Genomic DNA, 23,937 nt, shown 5'->3' with positions numbered 1-23,937 from the left:
TAGTTAATTTAGACACCTACTTTAGGATGATTGGTGTGTGTTCTTTCACCTCTTGGCCATCTTGAGCTTGAACTGATGAATGATAGGCATCTGCATTAGAAAGCCAGAATAAAAACAGCGTGATGTGAGATAGCGTAAGGTCATGTGAGGCATACCTGAGAGATGAGTGTTACACCAATGCTTATTCAATAGTATAGTTTATTACCAAAGATAGGAGATGCCAAAAGTAGAGGTTTCTTGAAGTCCCATGAAGGGTTGAGTCGAGATGAGTAAGATGAATCATCCTGCAAATGAAATGCTAAAAGCAAAGGTAATAGAAAAATCAAGATATGAGCTAGGACAAGTTTTCAGGAAAAGGAGTATGACCAGTGCTTGAAGACAGGGAGTGTCTTAGAAAGTGTCTTAGAAAGGAATATTGCTCTTGAGATTAGTCCAGGAAAAGATTTGTAGAGACTTGAAACAGTTTTCACCAGTGTAAAGAGAAGAGATATGATAATATAGGACAGTGATTCACAACACATTCTACGTGGCTTGTAAGACATTTTAGCATTACAAGTAGCTACAGGATGCTGCTAGTGCTGTGGTCTGGATTGACAAGGAGAGCTGTAGAGAGCAAATATAGACATCACATTTGATTGCCTTAGAAAAGAAAGAGAAGTATGACATATAAGTGGAGCTGACAATGACCTTTTAAAGATGAAAAAGTGATTGTATGGAAAGAAGGAGGAGTCATAATAGGGCAGTGGAGAAAAAGAGAAATCAAAGAGGGGAGGAGAGTGCACGGGGAGGAAGAGCATGGGGTAGGGTCCTGAGATGATTAGAAAACCTAGAGAGTGCAAAGAGTGTAGAAGGATTAGATTCAGTGGAATCTCTCCACCAGAGAGATTAAATTCTGAACAGAAAGGTCATAAAGAATTAAAGGTAGATGTTCAGTCACCAACAACATGGCCAAAGCTGTGAGTTCAAGGAAGCAAAGAAGTAATTAATAGAACTTGGCTTAGAATACGACATCTTCAGGAGGGAGAGAATGTATTCCAGGGGAAATCTTCATTAGTGACTGTGCTTCTAGAGTGGAGTTTTAAGTAGAACAGTGACTTTAGGATAAACTGCCTGCATCCATGCAGAACATAAAATTAGTGCAAAAGAATATATTTTTATACTGTTCTGGAAAAGCTGATACGGCCTGGTCTCCTCATTATTGCTAGTTGTAAAGATACCTGCTCCATCAGCTTTGTTGTTGAAACCAAAGGCAGAATAAGGTCTAGCTTGCTGTTCCACAGCCATATTGACTATTTAATGCTGACAGTTCAACAAAACACAGGAAGCATATGCTCAGTAGGACAGCTCTGCTTTTTGCTAGTTCTTTTTAAAATAATCTCTTTGAGACTGGATAAATGCATGTTAACATACATTTAGTCCAGAGTGTTATAGATCAGATGAGAGAAATATTTCATCAATGTTCACTTCACTGTATAATTATATCTTAACTTGTTTACTGTATATGTGCTAAATATGGAAATGAAATAAGAATAGTTCATAGCACTTTACTCAAGGCTATTCTCAAGATACTATGAGCTTCGTGTCTTCACTCTTCATTAGATGGTCAGTTTCTATTCTAGCAGGTGTTTTTTCTATTTGTGTATTCACTGTGTGTTTGTGCAGGTGTACATGCATAAGGACATTAGATGGTAAGAAGTCCCTGTTTCTTTCCTTTGACTGTAAGCTTCTATCTTGCCACATAAGAGTACCTGTAGGTTTATCTTGATTAAGATTTAAATGTCTGTTTGTTTAAAGAACTGTAATAAATACACTTCAAAACTTCTAATCTACTAGTTTAATATGCATTAAACTAGTGCTTCGTGCATCTGAATAGTGCAAGCATGTTTACTGTAGCACACAGAAGAACTGTGCTTATCCTACAATTCAGGCACTTCAGTTACTACTAGACCAGACAAATAACATGGTGAGGCAGATGGTTAACGGCTGAAGTATGCTCAAATGAAAATGGAATTCATGAAACATCTTGAAATGCAGAGTCGCTGTGCCATGCCCGTGTCTGGTTTCTTAAAACACTTTTTAAGCAAAAGGCTTTAGAAAAACAGCTGAACTATTTTCCAGTGTACATGCATGTTAATACATGTTATATGCAGTACAATTCTATGTGAAAGACCAACTGCAATGAACTGCAGTGGAGTCAGTTGTTCATACTGCTGTGTCACTCTTCAATAGAAAACAACGCATCTTTAAAACAAGATTTAAACCTATGGCTACTATTTTTCAAAGAATTTAAGAACGATAACCTCATGGATTAGCAATACTCTTAACAGAGTTCATGTGAATGTAATGCAATTTGCAGTTTCTAATGGTCATAATAGCCTTAGCTTATGATGTAAACTGTTCTGCAGTGTCTGGTCAGTGCGAAATCAGCTTGTTGCCTCAGTGTCAGACGAAGTGAGATGTTTGCAAACAAGTCTTAGAAATTCTGGAAACAGCTTTAGGATTGATCGGGATGAAAGATTCCACGTAATTGTTGTGATAGAGATGAGAAACCTGGCAAAGGTGAAGTTGCCTTTGTAGGCGCTTGCTGCCTAAACTTGTGCCAGTTAATTGTAGTTAACATTTTCCAGAGCAAAAAAAACAGCAAAGCTGTCTAGTTCACAGAACTAGACAATATTTCTATAGTTTGTTTTTGCATTAATACCATGCAAAATTATTTTGAGTCTTAGGACTGGAGAGACAGGTAAGAATTGCATCTGTTTTACTAAAAATGAAACAAGTTAGAGTTCTCTCATCAGGAGCACTTTAACCATCTTCTCCTGTAAAATACAGAAAACTTGGAAGTTTTATCCAGTTTCTCCCCTTCAACTTACCCAGAAAAATCCACCCTTTTTTCTGATATAAGTCTAGTTGAAACATACAATAACCAGTAAAATAATCACAGTTCAAAAAATGAAGGATTTTTATCCATTGTTAAAAACAGTGATAAACTTTTTTTAACGTCCAATGACACTGGGAAGAGACGATCTCTGGTTAATTTGGTCTGCTTGGGTCATTCAATATCCTCTGGAATACCACATTTTGCATAGTAGCAGAGAGCAGAGTTGATACTTCTGATGTTTTTAATGTAGAGTCAAAAACAGGCTCATTAGGCTTTCTTTATGTATCAGAGGCATGAAAACCAGATCTTGACATAGATTTATATCTAATAATGCTAAGATAGAGGAACTGAGGGATTTTCGTTTCATACTATTGAAGAGTCTCTGCTGACCAGTCGTTTGTCCATGAAGAAGAACATCAGTCTCCAGTGCAAATACTTCATTTGGATAAAATTTACATTAAGCCTGAAAAGTTTAGGAGTTGCTACAGGTTTCAGTTTTGCAAGAAACATGCGGATTCCTAACATGGACCTCTGTGGAACCCTCATGCCCATGTCTCTTCATGAGGAAACGGTGATCAGTTTCTCTTTTCCCTACAGAGCAGGGGAATTCGATTTTGATATTAGTATCGAAATAACCTGAGATCTGGATAGGCTTAAATGTTTTTAGGTTCCTTCCCATGTCCCTCTACCTCCTCTCCCCCAAAGATTCCTTGATTCATCATTAATCGTTCTGAAATGTACCCCCCTCAATCTGATGAATTCTTTGTAAAGAAGTTGCACGTTGATACTAAAAATCAAAACATTCTCATAGCCTGCTATGGTCGTTGATGCTGCTGTTCAAAGGAAAGTTTAGGAAAGCTTAATTCATATAAATTATAGCACAGAATTCTGACTTGAAAGCAGTTATGTCTTTTAAAGTATATGCACACCCACACAACACAACTTTTGTCATTTACTTTTCTGTGTTGAGTTTGCCTGGATGGTCACTTGTTTTCTTTCTTCACAAGTTTGCAGAGGTTTCCCTCCTGCCTAAGAACCTAATCTGAATGTTGAGATGTTTGTTCCCCCTCTCCCCCTCCCCCTCCCCCCCAAAAAAAGTAATTAAAGTTTGTTCACAGTATTATTCTGTATTGCAGTGGTGTTGATCTTTTATGTTTTAAGTAATCTGGGCATGATTCTGTGAAATACAGTGCAGAAGCTTTAGTATTGCTTGGCAACAGAAATTATGTTAATGATCAAGTAATGCTGTTGTGGGAACAGAAGAGTAGTTACTGCTCTGTAGAACACTAAATGCTATTTAGCTAACTATGAAAGTTGATTGTGGTTATAGCAAAAAGGCAAATAGGTGTTTTGTAACCTAATATCCGTAGAAGAAATTTTCCCAAGGAAATGAAACTTTAGATTTATATATTTTAAAGTTCTAATAAGCTAATTGGACTCCAGTCTTTCCAATGTAGTTGTCCAAAGTCAAGGTGCATTGTTAATAAAAGAAAATGAAGAAAACTTACACTTCTTACTAAATAAGGCAGTCTCTCATTTGCCTATCTTCAACACAGGAATATGAGAGAAAATTGTATCATCATACCTCTAAATATAACTTCAGAAAAACAATATAACTTTTATTCTTCAGTACATGAAAGCTTAGATATTGATATGGTTTAGTTTGTGTATACTTTATTGTGAAGTATTTCAGTATTTTGCTATTTATTGCCAAGCATGTGCTAATATTTAAGACATTCTTCCAGGGTTTTTTAAAAAGTCTGAAAATGAAGGGGCTTCTCTTAAACTACTACATAGTTTAATAGATCTTTCTGTTAGGGAGGTTAGGCTGGAGGAAAAAAAGCTAAGATAATTTTCTAAACATGATACTACTCCCCCCTGATTACTGAGGTCGGAACTTGAAAATGAAGCTGCTAGGAAAAGGCAAAGATATGCGAGCACCTATGAAGAGCTGCTAAGGTTACACTTGCATTGGAGGTGACTTCAGGAATCCCCAAACACTGCAGCTTTAAGACTCAAATGTATAAAGAGCTTATACTAAGGAGAATTCAGAGCCTGGTGCCGTCTATATCATGATGAAAGATCACTTAGAGATATGACACTATTATAAATCGTTCTTCTGAAATATGGAACTCCTTTGGCAGAGAGCAGTAGTGTCTGAGCTTCAAGAGCTTCTTTTGTTTCTTAATTTTCAATTGTTTTCAACCTCACAAAATGATTCATCTTCAAAATCCTCATTTTGTATATGGATGAAATTCTCTTCTCCCTTTCTCCAGGGGAATTGGCTGCATTTAAAGTTAATTATTGCATAGTGTTACTCTTAAATTATGCATAAAAGAAAGTACTTATTTAGGTTTAATAACATACAAAATGATCAGATACCTTTATTAGTAAGAAATGTACTGCAACAGTACCTAGGAGCCACAGGATTCACTTGTTCTGTACTAAAGCAACTGATACAATGGGCCCAATAAACCTTACACTTGAATACATATGTGAAAGTTTTACTGATCAAAATTAAGCATACTGCAGCTGTCTTGAACCAGCAATTGGGAAGCTTTTGTTTGTGGATGTTTGATAGTGATACACAGTGATCAGGTATGATTTGGGTTTGTAGTGAGCCTGTAGACTTTTTGGAGGGGTAAGGGGTAGGGGAAAGTGAAGGTCCATGGTGAACAAGAGATGCCCCCGTCTAACAATGGGTCAAAGGTATGATCAGAAGCTGAGCTAGAAACCAGTTTTCCACAGAGTCTGTGAGCACTAATTCCAGAAGTTCATCCAGAATTCAGAACGAAGGTTGGGAAGCTGAAGTTTGTGAAGAAGGGACACCTGAAACAGCATGGCAGAAACACTAGAGCAGGAGTAGAAGTAGGAGCATGAGAGTCAGCATTGAAAATCAAGGCCAGGAACTGGGATCTATGCGATTCGCAACATCTTCAAATCTCTGAGAGGACACCTGGTTGGTATCTGCTAGTCAGTTACAGTTTGAACCTTAAAATGGGGTTGACTTCATGTTTGCCTAGATCTGATGACTGGCTGCCCCTGGATCAATCACACATTCAGGTAGAAGCTCATTATAAAACACTGCTGTTGTGGGATGAGTTAATGCTAAGCGTACAGCTGGGTTCAGTGGTGATCTAGTGATACAGGCCTCAGAAGTTTCTCATTTGTTTTATACATCAGTGCTTATACCAGCATTACATTTGAACTATTCAGGAGCTACCTGTAGCTCAAAACTACAAGTTGGTGCTCAAGCATCATGATTTATAGCTCTAAAAAGTTATTGAACACTCAAATTATSTTTTGTAGCTTTTTACCAAATAGTCCTTTTCTAGAAAGCCTATCTCATCTAAATTCGCTAAACTCAATACTTTAAACATACTGTAGAACAATGAATATCAGTTTTGTGTTTTTTAACTTTTTGTCTTTATTCTCCGTACTTAATCTGAATTTCCAAGGCTAATGGGATGCTTTCCACCCACATTTCATTTGGTTTCTTTTGAAGTACATTTTAATTTCTCAAAATCATTCCATTTCCCCTCGACAAAAGCTTTTATCTTTTTGTTTTCATTTCAAAGAATTACCCACCCAGAGCTCTTTCTCCAAGATGTAGCTTTCCAAAAATTGTTTCTGAGAGAGGGTAATGGCTTTCCCTTGAGGTTTTTCTCTCCTAATGTTCTCTACTGTTACACAGAATAGTCATCTTATCCTTCTGGATTGCATATTAGACTCAGTTGTATCTGGGCTGTATTTGCATTGTTAATGAGCACTTGGAGGAAGAGCTGACATTTCACCTGGAACTGATATAGGGCATGGGGAGCCGGTGTAGTCATGATTCAGCATTTGGTTTTGACAGGTTGTCTCACCAAGAGAGCTGTGTGGTGTGCTGGCTTTTTTCTTTTCCATGCTGTAAGGAGTTTGAAGTGAAAAGTAGACTTGGAGAGCTGCCAAGTTGATAGGGTTTCTTCCAGCATCTCTGTTTACTTGGCTTATTTCTGAGGATTCTGTTAGTGCAGGATTGCTCACAAAGTAGTACAATTCTTTCCGCTCTGAAAGTTACTGAATTATTCTTATTTTAATTTTGGAGTCTTTCTTATAAGAGCAATTTCTTCTGTAAATAAGTTTATGTATGGCCCTCAATTAATGTTTTAAGTATGTATAGACTTTGGTCTAACAGAAGTGAACTGCTCCTTGGATCAAACAGAACAGTTTAACATTAATGTTGCAAGCCAATTCTTAAAAAATGCTTTAAAGTGATTCCCTGAATGTTTTTGTTCTGTCTACGAAACTTTGTAGCATGATTGTCACACGAAGGGCTCACCACCATCTCTTTTGGAATTAAATGTAAGCAGGAGAGCTAAAAGATTCCACCTTCTTTCTGCTGCAACTAAAAAATAAAACAGTCATTCTTTTACCTAATTAGTGTATCATCTTTGTAAGAACATTATAATTAAGTTATGTTATTTCTGAAAGTTATTAACCATTTGGAATAGGTATGAAATAAAAGAGAATTCACTAAGGGCAAGTGCTAAGTTCTACACCTAGGGTAACCAGTTATAAAAACAAAATATGGTGAACTCCTCAATATGCAGCATTTCTACAGAAAAGGATCTCAAGGTGAAGATGGACTGTAAAAATGAAAGTGATTTAATGATATTGTACCACTGCAGAAAAGACAGATGCTCTAAGGGGAGATGTATATAAGTATATATATGTATATTTATTTTTTTTAAAAAAGTGTGATGTACAAGACATTCAAAGTAATCTTCTAACTCTGTTGCTAAGACCTCCTCTGGAGTACTTTATACATTTGCTTCATAAAGGTGCAAAGTACAAAGGATTCGGAGAAGGACATCAAAGATGACGAGAGACCTAGAAAACCTGGCTTCTGAGAAAAAAATTAAGAAAGTTGATGTTTCTTAGCTCTGATAAGAGAAGAGGGAAGAGAGCTTTAAATCAGGAAAATATATTAGCAAGGGGAAGAGAACGTGCATGTGTGTGGTTTGTTTTGTTTGTTTGTTTTCTGTCTGCTGGAGGTCAGGTCAGGACATAATGGGCTTAAGCTACCAAAGTTGCCATAAGACCTTGACTAAACAGTAGGGAGAAGTCTCTAATGGCAGGTGTTCAAATGCTGGAATAAGTCACCTACAGAGGCTGAGAAATCTATCATTGTAAAATTTTAACAGTGAATTAAACTGTTTCTGAAACATTCTTTTTTAGAGAAAACTGATTCTACATTGGAGCGGAGGAATAGAGTACATTAGGTCTTAGCCCTAGTTTCTCCATTAACTGAGGTTTCGTCTGTCATTAAAAAAATAAAAGGCTATTTCCAACTCAAAAAGTAAATGCCCTAGTTTAAATTGAATCTCTGCTCTATCTCGGTGATAATATGTCATAATTGATGAACAAAAGACAGTGGCTTCTTATGAATCTGATACTGACCAAATTTGATCAATTTAGAAATGGGGCAGTTAAAAGACTTCTTTTATGGGGTACCAAATTCCCATGCTGCAACAATAAACCTGTAGTAAGAAAACTATTATATGTGCTACATATGTTTTAAACTGAAGGGGAACAGAGTGCATGTTACCTGCCTTTGGGGAAACCTTCATGAAGTATCCATGAAATATTTCATTCAACTTTGGTTCCTTGTAGCATTTCTAAGGTTATCTCATAGTACTTGCACCTCTCATGTGGGGCAGAGATGCCGACTCATGGCAATTGTACTGTTTCAGCTCAGTCACTAAACCCCAGCACATACCTCTGCTTGTACCTCCATATTTCATGTGTCTGTATGTTTCATCAAGCTCCCTGATGCTAGACCTTGACAGCTTCAGTCCACCCAGTTTTCATATCACATGATCCTTTAATTATCTTTACAGATGGACATTTATAACACCATCCTCCCACCAACTTCTTTAAACCATCAGACAAAACATTTGGCAAAAATCTTAAGGAAATCTACACAGCACCTCAGTAGAGTAACCTGTTACTTTTAGCTTAAGACTACCTGGCAATTGCTTGATGCTTTCTTGCATTGTATTACTTCTGGTGCTAGTTTCTGATGGCTGATAGAAGACTTCAGGTGGTTTATATTAGTTACTCATGTTGATAGCAATTTAGTCACTGATCATATGATGCCGGTGTTCTGTGGTTCACTTCTGATGTATTTCAAATTGTACACTAGGTGATACAGTTGGAGCCTACTGCAAAGACAATGCTTATGAAATAAAAGGCTCTTAGGAAAATAACTTCTTGCAAAATTCAGTTCAGTTAAGACATTCTTGGCATTCTTCCTGTCACCTTTTGCTTGCACTCATATGAGTGGAAAGGTCTCAGTAGAATGATGCTGACTATAGAATATACTCTCTAAGTACTTTTAGCACAGGTTTGGTGGCCATCAGGACATGGTGAAAAGCAGGCAGTTTGTTCTTTAGCCTTGCTTTTGAGTGCTTTGATTTCCCCAACTGCTCTAGGAGCAAGTGATTCTTCAGTTATTTCTAAATCATGGGTCACAGGGCATCACAAGTTGGATAATGCAATAGAGTAGCTGATAGGCCTAATTAGGATGTTCTTATTCCTGTGTGTTCTGAGTCTCACATATGCAATGGAACTTTTGTAATTGTTATTTTTAGTGGCATCTGGCTACTATATAGGTAGTAAAATACTTAGCCCTAAATGTCTTTGTGCTCTCACATGTAGTTAAATGCTGGAAAAGTATATTCAACTGGTGTATTCTTCTTTGTTTCAGAGAGTATTTATTAAAATATCTTAATATGATAAGGGCAATTACAGGAAAAAAGAATGCAGTTGGTGGGTTGTTTTGCTGCAATAAAACAAAGCTAACACTTATGCAGTATATTTGCAGCATTCTCTTAAGGTAAAATTGGCTCGCTGAAACACACCCATTCCACTTTATTTAGTATTCACTCAGTGGTTTCTGCTCAGCATGGTGTGTGGTTAGAAACAGGTATACAAACGGAAATGAAAATGAGTCTCAAGAAACTTTTAACAGAAACTGCTGGAGGTTCGAGTGAATGGTGTAGCATACAGAGGCACTCTTGCAAAAAAGTAAGGGAAGTCGTCTTATTGGCTGCATCATTTGCACAAATATAGTTTACCATAACTTTTGGTGCTTCCTTACACACAGCTACTTTTAGGAGGTGAGCTTTCCAAATAAGTGACCTAGTGGTCAGAGATGCAAAGTACCCAATGACAGTTCTTAATCTGAAACTATGAGCTGGAGTCTCTTCTCACCTCGGGCCCGTTTTTACCAGTTTAACTCTGTGGATTTTGTTGATTCTGCACGCTTTTGAAAAGCTGGTGATACAGTTGCAGCTGTTGTTACTTAATACGTGTGCACATAGCCATATTGACTTCCAAGTTAAGCATGTATTGAACTGCTTTTCTGGTTAAGTAAGAACTCTTAGATGGAGGCTCTAGCAGATCAACCAGTTTTGTAAAATGGGTGTTAATTGATACAGGCTCTGTGTGCAAGTCTAGAATAATTCTACTGTTCCTGGAGATCCTGAAAGAGTAAAAAAAGACAGATCCAAAATGGCTAAGTATCATGATCTCTGCTGTCCCAACCTTCCTCTGCAATTTCCCCACTTCCATGGGTGAATAGTGGGTGTTTTGCTCAGAGTGCCCTGGTGCAGAGCACCTGTTCTAATCCCCAGACAGTTTATATCCCAATCAGATTCTTAAGTAATGAATGAAATTATGTGAGAACACAAGCAAGGAACACGCAAGCTTTGGTTCATGCTGTAAAACTAAAAGCTCATACTCTAAGTCAAGAGACAGCTTAGGATCTTTTTCAAGTGTGATGTAGTTGCCTATTCACCAATCCTAATTTTTATTTTCCATTAGTCTGTTAGAATAACTTCTGTATCAAAACAGTCAATACTTTTCTTCTATCCTCTTTTGGAGACAGCTGGTCAGTATTCTCTTTCAGTCATTCAACTCTCTGTCTAACTGCAATTTTGTATGTCATTTCTTAAGAACCCTGACTCCTCTGGTTTGCAGTTCAACTGCCAGTATGTTTCTCTCATCTGTACAGACAACGGTGGATGGTTAAATACAATTAATATATTGAATATTATAGCAAAAAAATGGTTTCTGACTGCTGTCTTGTGGGAACATGCACTGATTCAGTCCAAAATACTGCTTCCTGACGGTGGGCATTTAACTCTACTGATTTCCTGAACAGATTCTAAACCTATATACTGATGTTTTAAAGCAGGCGATAAAATATGCTCTATCATTCTTGTACATGACTGCCAAAAAGCCTTTGACTTTCAAAGATGTGCCCACGGTTAGTAATAGAATATTTATAAGCTCTTCATTTTGTCTTAGTTTAATCATTTGCTGAGCAGAACACTCAGTATTTCTCAAGGTTAGTGAATGCCCTATCATGTTCTTGGAGCTCCGTTAATACATGGAAAAAAGGAGGTTGGAAGGACTGTTAAAAAGTGTGCAAATCTGTAAATCTGTCTGCAGCTGCTTCTGTTAATTTAAACCTGTTGTTGTATTAAAAGAAGAGGCTGAGAATAACCCTATAGAGATTTATCTCCAGGATATTTTTTTCTTTTTTTTTTAGTGTAGATGTATTGGGGTTTGTTTATTATCTTTTGAAAGTTTAGCTTTAAATTTTACGTTGGCAATAGCAGCCCATAGGAAATTTTCTGCTGGCCCCAAATTGGAGGCAAACAGTACACCTTATTCTCCTAACTCTCCACTGCTCTCTCTACATCAGTTTTTATCAGTGTGAGACTATAAACAGACCTGTTTTCTAAGAGCCTAGTTTTCTAAGTTAGTTAGAGCTTTTTCTAAGTTTCTAATGGAGCCAGTAAGAGATGCTAGTGCCTGCTGGCTCAGCTGTTGCCGCACTCCATTGCGGAGAGACTGTTATCCCCTGGGTCTGTTGGACAAGCTGATCATGTGAACTCTCAATGACTTCCTTCTGTCAAAATAGGTGATATTAGCACAGACGTTTCAGTTTGCCTTAAAATGTTGGGCTAATATATACTGCATCAGCTGTTTAAAAAAGAAAACACAACAACAACAAAAAACAAACCTGAAATCCCCCTTACCTTAAAAAGATCCATTTTTCATAAGCTACTTCTGATTGAAATGAAGCAAAAATAAAGACAGAATTGCTGACTTTGTGATTGATGAAGGAAGCTTAAAATGATTATACAAATATATGTATGTGTGTGTGTGTGGGGGGTGTATATATATATATATACACACACACACAAATTTCATTTCCTACAGACAGTAAGAAGGAAGTGTATGTTTTGGGTTTGTTACTTTTTATAAATTTGTGATTTATAATGCTGTTAATGGTTTTCTAAGCACCGGTTGCTTTAAATCTCCTCTCCTTCTTTTAGCCTATACTATTGGTGCCTATACTGTATACTGTACCTCGTTTATGTGGCTATGGGACACACAGACTTTCACCTTATGTATAACTAAAGATAGAATTGCTCCTTAGGAGCCTGATCCACAAAACAATTTAGGTGCAACTGTAAAAGATACATAAAGTGGCCCCTCATGTTCCATTTTGAAGATTACTTGATGCTAATGTTCCTGTTCTGAGCTTGATAATGCTGAGTGGCCTGATGCATGTTCACAGAGGCTCTGCAGAGTTCACCCATCAGCGTTCTTCTGCCCATCTTGCCTGACAGGCTTGCGGTAGTAAGAGGTTTCAAGACTCCTCATTGTGTTGAGTTTCTGGCAAACTGAATACTCTTTTAGTAGGAAAATGAAGTTACTCACACCAGATGTGATACCCAGCATATCTTCTGTTTTCAGGGGTTCAAAAAGACGGCTAAAACAGTACCTTCATTTGTAAACTTCAGGCTTAGGCCATCCTCAGTCACCCTCCCACTGAACTAGTTCTGCTCTTCATAAAATAGTTAAAGGGTCAATCTCTTTGCCAGATTAAACTAAATTTAATGGAAAGGGAGGAGTTTCAAAGATTAGTTCCCTACAAATGTTGTGTAAATTGAATGTGTAGAAGAGAGACACCTAGACTGGTGCCCACATTTGTGGAAGGGCTGCTGAATGAGCCCAGAATTTGTCCAGTTTGGTTTGCTGTCTGGCCAGTCACCTTCAAGTCAATCACAGCATGTGTTGCCTTTTGAGTAGCTGATAGCTTTGAGTAGTATGGGTGAGTAGTATAGCATTGATGTGGATGAAGGGGAGGAGACGACTTTCAGGGGAGAGTATGGTGATAAAAGGCGTGAATAGGACTATTGTGGAGTGAAGAATAGAAGGGGACAGATCTAGAGGAAATCAGGCTTTATTAGTTCTACTAAAGATGCAATTTACTGTGCAAAAGGAAAGGCCTTGGCTCTGGAGTCTGCACTTCACATTTGGTACTTTGCTGTATAAAGGCATGGAAATTGTTGCTCAGTTACTAACTTGGATTATATTCTGTTAGTGGGCTAAATTTAATGCTCTTTTTCAATGCTGTACAATTTAAAAATGTTTTTTTTTCCCCTATAGTAATAGATGCTGCTTCATATGCTGCAAATCTGATGTTTTACCTGCTGCTTCCATTTTGCCTTATTGTGCATTGTTACTACATATGTAGCTATTGCTGTTGCTGTTTTGAGTAATAACTACATGCATCCTCATACAGGACAATATGTTTACAATCACTCAAAAAATAAATTTTCTTTCATGCTTGAATGGGTGTCCAATTCTGGTTCAAACCAGCTAGGTTCTCTCATCAGTCTATGCAAAAATATCATTTCTGAATATTTACAAAACACACAACAGTGTTTGTTACAGAAATGCAAACTTTTAAAAATTCCGGCATGTTTGGTGTCCTTGGTCTTCTCCAGATGGTGGGGAAATAAAACAGAAGGATGGGTAGTTTTAAAAACCTGGTTCAAGTGATATCCATGTAATGAACAGTTTAAGAAAATGTGTGTTAGGACATTTGGGTCCTCCTTGAGAGTATGCACAAGTTAGCATCTCAGGACTTCTGCCTAGGTGATATCTTGTTGCATTCATACCTGTGTGTAGAACCTACTCTATGTGTATTTTTTGGCAACATGTATATCAGCTGAGCAAAAAGCTTCACATGCACTTAAAAATATCTCCACTCTGTTCGTTAAGTTCAGTCATACCACTGAGATTACTGATGCAGATCAGTCAATAATTCTTTTGTGCTGCAATTTATTACTTTGTTTCAAAGGATATATTGATCTTCCTAAAGTTAGGCATTTGTTTAAGTGCTTTGCTAGGCTGAAATCAGTATGCATATTTATCTCTGAATATTTTCAGTGCTTTTGAGATGCAGCTTTTTTTCTGTAAGGGTCTTCTAGATTCTTGTAATGGAATGCAATGTAAAAAATAAAGTGGTATTGTATAGCTCTCTTCAGAAAAATAATGAGTTTCCTAATGTAGTAAGTAACCGCTATCTTTAAGATAACGTAGATGAACAGGCCTGATTTAAAAATTAGGATGCTGAAAAAGCCTGTTGCATGCTGTTTACCAAGTTTTGGTAAGATTCCAATAAGAATATTCTGCCTTCTTTTTTTCAGATTCAGAAGGAAATGCATGTCAGAACAACCAGCTGCTGAAGATAATTCTGACCATGCATCAATTTATCATCTCCTCTGCAGACATGCTCCAGAAACTCATCGATCTATATCCTTTGTAATATTCACCTGCTGTTAAGGTAAAATTAGATATACTTGACAGTGTTGAAGTGCATAAACAGAGAATAGTTAATCCATGGGTATATCACTATTCCATTAATAAAGCAATATACCGATCTTTAACTTCTTTGCTTACGATCCACAGAGACAAGGTGAAACACCAAATCTGAAGTAGGATAATTCACCCTCCATTAGCTATAAAGGAAACATCTAACAGCTGTTAATTTAGGCACCTCAATTAATTACTGTGAACCTGGGCCTAAATTTCAGATCTCTCTCTCCATACAAGTAGAAGGGCAAGGAACAAAAGTCATAATTTTTAAAAATATCCCAAGTATGATTGCATCACTTGGAGATGAAACATTTTCACAAATACTGTTTCTCACACAACTCAAAATTRCAGTGTGCACTGAAGAAAATTATAATTTTTTTTAATTATAAAATATATCTTCTTGATTTGTTGCTGTTTTGAAGTCACTGCTTTTCACAATAAAGCTATTAAGATCATATTGGTGGTATCAGTCTGTCTTATTTAGCAATTTTTAATTGTGGAATATATTACCTGACTTACTAGCTTTACAGAATGTTTACTCCTAAATAGTTGAGCACAATGCAATTAGGAAGCAGGCCTGACATGCTAAGAATCTCTAGTCAATCTTGGTATGAATTATATTAGATGATCCTTTCTTCCCCCAAGCTCCGTATCTCATTGGGTTAAAGGCAGCATCTTTTACAACAGAGATTTGCTATAACATTAGATTCTGACCATCCTGATGCTTCTCTAACCACAATATGGAGTAAATGTTACATCAAATGTACCACACTACCAGTGTGGTATAATGTCATGTTAAATTTAGGCTCATGCATTATTCTGAAAATGGAAGAAAGTAATTGCTATTTGCTTGCCTGTTTCTGGAAACTAACACTTTCTACAATCAGAGAGTGATTCAAACTTTTACCAGACTTGCATATTTTGCATGCTTGGATTTTGACTCTGCATATAGCTCCCTGCAAAATCAGCGAAAAATAAAGACAGATTTGAATGGATTAAATAATCTGGACTTTTGTACTTTAAAAAAACTTGGAAATATCCCAGTTTCACCATTTTCCATCCTGAAATTACTTCAGTGTATTTAGATAGTTTTTGATGATTTGAACACCATCTAACTTCAGACGTTCATTTCAGAGCCATTCAAAATACTTGGGCTCCTATTCAAACCTCCTTAGCTCTACAGTCAGTGTAATTTAAGCACCTAATCTTGGCACTTAAATCTTGGATGGATGGTATAGCCCGTAAGTTGCAGTAGATTCAGGCTGCAGTCAAATTCTATCAGATTGTGAGAGGGTCTGCAAGATATTTTCATGAAATTATTTTGTGCAATACTGCAAAAGTGTGCATAATCTACAGCAGAAGAATTAAGATATGCATAACATTTTTCCGAGTGGATTTTCCATGTCTTCAATAGAAATTAGTTACTGTACAAAAACGTGTTATTTTGCACCAAAGACCTAATAGACTAAAAACGTGGGGTGTGGGTTTTTTTTTTTTTCCAGCTATCTTAGTATGTGAAATGAAAACTATTGAACAGTTAGAGACATGAGGTTAGTGAGAAGAGGTATTTTAGATTTTTCTCCAGTGTTGTATATAACTGGTTATATTTAAATGAAAATGGCATCCATTTTAGAAAAAGCTTCAGTGAATCATAATTAACTAAAGAGTATTTTTTCATAAAAATAATTCTTGATGAACTTGGCATTATTTCATATTTTAGTGAGATGTGTGAGTGCAGGAGTTTTATAATAAGTTGTGAAGCAGGTTTCAAAGGAGCACATGTAGAAAGCAGGCTCATTTCACTAAATGCTACTCAGTGCTTGAGCGGCTATGTCAGTATTACTTGCAGCTGTCCTGTCTACAGCACACTTCTGCTAATAGTCTTGGTGTGCACATTGTATATGTTTTGTATAAAATCTTAATCTGATGTTAAATGACATCAGTGGAATGATTCCTATTGATTATGGGTAGGGACATACCAAGCGTGTTATGTTTTGTATCATATACGAATGGCTATGTTTTTCCTTAACAGTTTTCTACCTATCTTAATGCTTTAGAAAAGAAATCTTCCATGCTATGTGTAAAGATATGCTATTTTGTGAGGTAAGAATATTTTTTTGTTTGGTAGTTATTAGATTGTATGGCACATGGACAGCTACATAAGAATGCTTTTGCGTATCTTAAGCTGACATTAAAAAGAGAAGCAGTTGTACTCCTACAGCTTTTCAAGACTTGCTTAAGCAGCTTGACACAAAAATGCTCGAATGGCCTTGTGCAGATCCATGAAGATGAGTGCGAGAATTAATTGGATCATAATTTTGAACTGATTCTCTGTGAATCTGTGCTCTACATATCAGTGAAAACTGACAGTGCTCAGGAATAGGTAGCATTGTGTCTAGTGTTATGTTGTAGCTCTATTTTTTTAAAAAAAAGTAGAGGTGGGATATCGCAGCTATTTTTATGTTAGGCAAAACTATTGTATTCAATAGATGATTCTCCTTAGTCACTTGCAGTGATTGTGGATCATACTTTTTCTTTTGAATTAAGTGTATTGCAAAGTTCAGTATCTTAGTTTAGAGAAAATAAGAGAGAGGAAAAAATAGATTTGACTATGCTAACAGATTAGCATATAATATATCTCCTTTACATAAAATGGGGTATAAGTAGTAGCAGTTAGCAAAAATAAGGGGTTTTGTTTGTTTTTTCCTCTTAAATGATGATGATTCTGTTTTCTCAAGGTTATTGGCTAGGTCAGAATGTTTTGGTGTTGTGTGTGATCTGAGAACACTTTCTTGCAGGCAGAATTCATACAAGCATGTGTCCTTAAGAATGTGCATTTCCATTTTTGGAACAAGCACAGATTTTCACATGCATGGGTCACAAGTCACACTGGGGAACTGAAATTTATATGATTGAAACAATTTGAATGCCTAGAATACAAAAGTGTAGTCTCAAAAAATATTTTATATGTGTAGGTGAAACAATCATCTATAAATTTTTAAATATATTTAAAAATTTAATTTGTAACATTTTTCTCCAGTTAATAGATTAAATTCTTATTATCATAGTGCACTTTCTTAATTTTCAGACCAAATAATTTCAAGTTTTACATGAATATGTAAAGCTTGTAGAATTTGGCCAAATTCTACAAGTTCATGAAGAAGAAAGAAATATGTATGTTATCTAGGTATGATGTAAAACTGGATATACTAACATTGAATTTGTTGCAAACATACATGGTCAATAGTTTTACACAGCATTAAACCAGATTGTTTCTCATTAGTTTTTCTGTTTTTAATCTTGAATTTTAAATTTCTGATAAAGTAGTGAAAGCATTTAAAAGCAAGATTTATTCCCTGAAGTTCATCAAGAAGAAAAAGAAACCATAAACAGAAAAAACTATCTACATCTCAGTCTTACTGATGTTACAGCACAATCTTTTTTTTTTTTTTTTTTTCCCCCCACCTGTATTTTCAATTTGCAATAGGTATTGGATTACAGAGTTCTGGGTTATGTTCAAAATGGATTCCAAACTAAGCAAAACCATGGAGGAATTTCAAGAACTGGTAAAAGCTAATGGTGTGGAGTTACATTGTCATCTAATTGACACAACTCAAATGTGAGTGTCAAAGTTTCAATATGCTTGGAAAACAAACTTTTGCTATCAAATTTCCTTTATTCAAATATAATGTGTCTCTAGCATGGCAGGATAATGGTCCTATAGCAGGATAGTTTTACTCTATTGCAGGAGAACAGTCCTGTGTTGTCTATCCTTCCAAGAGTTTACACATCCGTACAGATGAAATATATATTATGTAAAGAAATAGAATGGCTTTTAAGAATGGCTTAGGTTGAATTTAACTGTCATGTAGACCTTGTGCTGATTCTCTATGCTAGATAAATTTTACTTTATGCAGGGAATTCAGAAAACTTGTAGAGAATGAAAGATTTTGAAAGATTACTTGAAGTCAATGAGAAAGGAGAATATGTTTTAATCAGGTAATACATGAGGTAAAAAAATATTTTTGCATTTTTAAAGCCACAGGTCAGTGAGAGGGTAGAGTTTATTTCATTGTCAAACTCCTGATGTTTATTTTCTTTCATTTTAGTTATGAAATGACATATCCTGCATGAATAAATCCCACAGCTATACTTCACATAGTTCTCCCTTGGGAAGTGAGCCATCCTTTTTAATAAGAGTAAGATAGCTCTGTGGAACTGTCTAACAGTGTAAATTTGCACTTTGATTGGAAATGCACAGGCAAAGCAGAGCAGAATTTGACATATATTCCATATCTGGCTATGAAAGAGGATATTTAGATTTTCAAAACCAATTCAATCTTGTTACTCCATAGACAAATAGCATAGGGGAACATCTTGTATCGAGAATCTGGTCAATGAAATCTATTGAGAACTATTAAATGAAAGAGTACTGGGATATATTCAATGGAGACAGAAAATTAGGGACAGCAATTCTGAGAAAGTGCAGTATATGATCTCATGTTATTTAGCAATATAGTTGTACTGTATTTTCATGCTACATTAAAATAATACTTAAAGACCAACAATATCATTTTTGTCATATAATCCTTAATGAGTGAAAAGAGCTTGCTCTTTAGAAATTCAAGTAATTCACTTTTTATCACTGTGAAGTGTGAAAACAGTGTAACTGTGTTTTCTGTTACGGGGAGAAAAAAAGTTTGCTATTCAGAAGATAACTCAGGGTTGTTTTAAAATTTGTCTGAAAGAAATTCCAGGGATTGGTCCAGAAAGCTAACACAGCGTGTGAAGGCCAACACCAGTAAGAAACGGAAAGTCTCCCTTCTTTTTGATCACCTTGAGCCAGAGGAGCTCTCGGACCACCTTACCTATCTTGAATTCAAGTCTTTCAGAAGAATATCGGTAAGTGAATTATTATTATTATTTTTTTAAACAAAGGTGGGAAGCTGGTAGAAAAGATGGAAAAGGACTGGTATTACCATATTAACCCTGCAGTGCAAGTGATTGGACACTGTCAAAGTGATTGTGGTGGAGGAAACTTGGAAAGATTAAGGCCAGTTACAAAATCAACTGGAAAAACTGTTAGCTATATATCGACTGGTGTGGGTAAATGAAGTGCCTGAAGGCCTGTCACCTGGCCCTGGGGTTGAGCAGAACAATATCTGCTCGACTCATGTCTGAATGACTAAACTATCATGTCTCCCAGACCAGAGTGGGCTGACCTATTCTGCATATTGAGAACACTCCATGGTCTGTGCAGTCCCCCACACCATAACCAGCTGCTGTTGAAAGTGTTACCTGGCATGAGCTAAAATTTTACCAGGGAGTATGCTAACCACTAAATGTATGGACAGATACATACTGCTACACGATTCTGTAGGCTCTTCCAGGCTCTTTTTGTTTTACTAGTGTTGAAATAGCCAATGATACTTATTCTTGGTACATACCTCTTTGCTGCAGTCATTTCTGAGAGGGAGATACACAGGCAGTGAACCTTTTAAGCAATTATGGAACAGAGTTAGAGCAGAGTCTGTTGGAAAGAAGAGGAACAAACAATTTGATCCTCTTCCAAGTAATCTGTTTTTATTTTAACAAGTGGTATAATTGTGCAGGGGAATAAGCAGCCTCCTTTGACTCAAATCGGTAATCGGGGTAAAATGGGATGAAGGAAACTTGGGATATCGCCCATAATACTGACTTCCTGTGGCAGTAGAAAACAATACTGCATTCCTTTGCAGTGTCTAAGGGATGTTATATATGTAAGAGATCCACTGGACTCTGCTTGCCATTTTTTGTTGTGTGTAACAAAGTAAAGATTTGGGATAGAAAAGCACTTGAAAATGCCATTTTCAAATGGCATATTTTCAAATGGCATTTTCTATTTTACTTGTAATGGAAAGTGAAATATTTGGTTAGACAAGCTTTCAAGCACACAAACTGTTTTCCTGGGGTTGTCTCATTTTTGTTTTGTTTCATTTGAAGTGTTTTATCAGATAATCAATGAAGCTGAGAAAACAAAAACTTCCCTACGTGCTTTGGCCTCATTTACATCTGTATATGCTACAACATTACTACTATTCAAGCTTGGTACAGTTCGCATGTGAAACAAGAGTGAACTCTAGAGACCAAAATCTAAGACAGTGGCAAAGTCAGTGTGATGATAACAGTGAGAGCAAGTAAAAGATAACAGTCTAGAATCTGAAGATGAAGTCTTGCAGGAAGGGGACTCTCAGATTGCAAAAGATTTCAGAGTTGTGCATTTAGTTGTACAGTTGTACTTTATTTTGAGCTGAAGGTATATGACTTTTCATGTATTGTGTTAAATTCAAAGAGCTGTAGAACCAAAGTCAAGCGTAGACTGCTACCTGTAGGCAGTAATAATACTTAAAGCTTATATAACTCTGAACATTTTCAAAGCTCTCTGCAGGCATGAAGTCATTAATGATTAACGAGCATAACAAGTATGAGGCACAGTCACAGTCTGTTTTATCACAGAGTTGCACCAGTTACATATCCGTGGAACATGGGTCCCTGTGTACATTTTGTTTATAAATTTAAATTAAAACATTAGTTTACTGAAGGCTTGGATCAGAAAATGTTTTTATTACTAAATAGCTCTATTCATTAACTCTTTGCAGAATGTGTTTATGATATGCTAAGCCACAGAATCCTATTATTATTAATAATATTATTATTATTTGGCAGCATATACTAGGAGAGGGGATGCAAATGAGAGACTGTTATCAGTCATTGGGATACCTATTCATAAGGTCAGTCATTATAAAGTCAGAAAGGAATATTTAATTCTCTAACCATATACAGCACATAGCAAAATCTTCCACAAGACACCATGTATCTTGGAGCAAAGAAATTTGGGGAGTGGTTCACAGAGTAATAACTGTAGGTATGCTAGTATTTGGAAACCATTTTAATATATAACTGCAAAATATTGGGAGCCTAGACATCTCTCATAAGAATCTGGATTCTGCTTTCCTGTTGAGGCTCTTGAGTTTGTCACTGCAACACCACTCTAGCTTCCTTCAAATACCTGGACTACTTTACTGTGTCTGCTGCTAACAATTGTGTTACAGCTAACCTTGTTAATAAATTCTTATACCAAAATTATTTTGAAACTTTGAGTAGTATGTTAGAAATAATTTTGTTCAGCATTTAAAAAAAGGAATATCCTTTCTCAAGGAGAGAGCTGCTGGGAACAAAATACAGACTAATCAAACTGATTCATAATTATACTGAAGCTGCTATAAAGACAATAATTATATAGTTAGATACTGAAAAATCATCTATCTGTATAGAGTAGGTGCTTCAATTTCAAGATGTAGCCAAATCTGGCTTTGGTTCAAAATTCAAACAATAGCTATAAGTACTCTGTAATCTGAGAGACAGCACTACTTATTACTGTTAATATTTCTTCTATTTTAATTTAGTAAGAGGCTGAATGCAGAGATGTCTGCTGTCATCTTTGTTTTTTAAAGTGTTAATAATTCTTATTAAATGGGTGGGGAAAAAAGTTAAAAACAGATATAGAGTGAGCGAGCAAGAAACAAACAGCAGCTTTACAATTTCCAACCTTTCCTTAAGGATCCATGCAATCCAGCATATTCTTGTGGCCTTAAGAAAGGAATATCTATCTGCTGTGGCTATGAATATTTTTGGTATTATGTTATTGGTGGTCATAATAAAGAATGGATGCGTACATCTCATGTCATACTTCAAGGATGATTCAAATTCTTGTGTATTCTTGTTAACAGATAAGAGAATGGATAAACATTTTATCAACAGAAATGAATGCTTTTCTTGATCTTAATGGAAAAAATAGCTTCAAAAAAAATAGATAACTATTCTTCATTGTTGGTTGTAAATACAGGTGTCCACTGAACAATTTTAGATCACTGGTTAAATAAGAGAATCTCACAAACTGTACTAAAAGTATTAAAGCATCTGTAAACCTCATTCTTAATGGGCTTATATCAGTTTTATATTCATCTAATTGGACTTGCTGCTTTTTCTTTTTTGGTGTTCATGTAAGTTAAATCAGTGTGGCCTAGATACATAATTGAAGATTTAACTTTCTTAAATTATCACTAGTTATTAGATTACACTGTAAATTCAGTTTTAACCTTCCCCGTAGAAGCCTAGATTTAATGAATCTGTGGAGCCACTGAGGCTGGGAGGAGAGACCCAAATCTGCTCGTCCTATGGTTTATAAGAGCCGAGGTTCCTGGGATATAAGACCCAAAGTTTCATTGACTCTTCCGAATTACTCGTATTTGTGTTCCTATCCTTGTTTCCTTACCGTGTGCCACAAAGGCCTAGGCTGACTCCTGTAACCTTCACACTCGCTCTTTCCTTCAGTCTGCTAGTTATTCTATATAGAGTAGATGCAATATATGTCGTCTTCTCTAAGATAACATAAATTAAGCTTCTGAAGCCAGAATTTCTTGTAAAGGGTTGGCATGAACCCCTTTTCTTGGAAGGGTTAGCATGAAAAGCATCTGCAAAATACCCTTCCTCCAAGTCATTGTTTTGCTCTCTCTTCTGTAACACGAATAAAGTTGGCTGTTCTTTTTGCCCCTTTGAATTAAAGGGCATAGGAGCTTACCTTTAGCTACTGTGATAGTTGCGGGGTATTATCACTGCATATTTCTTTGCTTGGGATAGAATGCACCCCAATCTATCTAGTGATTAGATGTCTAGTCTGCTTTTATATTTGATGAAGGGGATGAGCATCTCCAGAATGCAATCGCTGCTGTTAATGTTAGCCTGCATTAATTCATCCTCTAGAGGTGCTTGCTATCCAAGGACTATAGACAGAGTCAAGGTGACCTGGACAGTTTCATGACTACAGTCAGCGAAGCTGGAGCATGGCCTTCCTAAGCAAGCTGGGTTTTTTTATGGACAGATTTCTGTCTAGAACTTCACCGTATGAATACATAGGGCATGCTCACAGTTCTAAAGAAACTATTTAAGCCACTTCTGAAAGCCTTTGGCTATGGGAGGTACTCTCTTTAAAAGACATTTACCCTTTCTAAATTTAGAACTCTCTTAATAAAGCAAAACAAACATAGTATACCTGTAAGGTTTTTTTCTGTCTTCAAAGAAATTGGAGACACTGTAAGAAGAGAAATGCCAAATATTTGTTCATATATGTAATGTCCTTGATGCAAATGATGTGATATAAATTATGGAGAAAAGATGCTTTAGGCTAATTCCATTAGTGCTGCTCTGAGCTGAGCAAAGCTTTGACAAAGGAGAGATTTCAGTCTGATGGATATTTAAGGTACAAAATATATCTTATGCCACAGTATTTCATT

General features: G+C 36.3%; 1 protein-coding gene across 2 annotated transcripts in view; it reads left to right on the top strand.

Moving 5' to 3' along the window:
* The window catches only part of RASGRP1 (RAS guanyl releasing protein 1), a 53,273-nt gene that overhangs the window by 5,993 nt on the left and 23,343 nt on the right, over positions 1-23,937 (top strand). For both annotated transcript variants that reach the window (XM_026065998.1, XM_026066000.1), the window contains exons 3-6: positions 14,437-14,542; positions 16,646-16,708; positions 18,093-18,224; positions 19,354-19,507. In XM_026065998.1, coding sequence (XP_025921783.1) covers positions 14,437-14,542; positions 16,646-16,708; positions 18,093-18,224; positions 19,354-19,507 — 455 coding nt within the window. The remainder of the gene's footprint in view (positions 1-14,436; positions 14,543-16,645; positions 16,709-18,092; positions 18,225-19,353; positions 19,508-23,937) is intronic.

This window comes from Apteryx rowi, unplaced genomic scaffold (assembly GCF_003343035.1).
Source record: "Apteryx rowi isolate R43461 unplaced genomic scaffold, aptRow1 scaffold_236, whole genome shotgun sequence".
In the NCBI taxonomy this organism is placed as follows: domain Eukaryota; kingdom Metazoa; phylum Chordata; class Aves; order Apterygiformes; family Apterygidae; genus Apteryx; species Apteryx rowi.
Note: the sequence above shows the minus strand (reverse complement) of the source record. Positions and strands in the feature narration are given on the sequence as shown.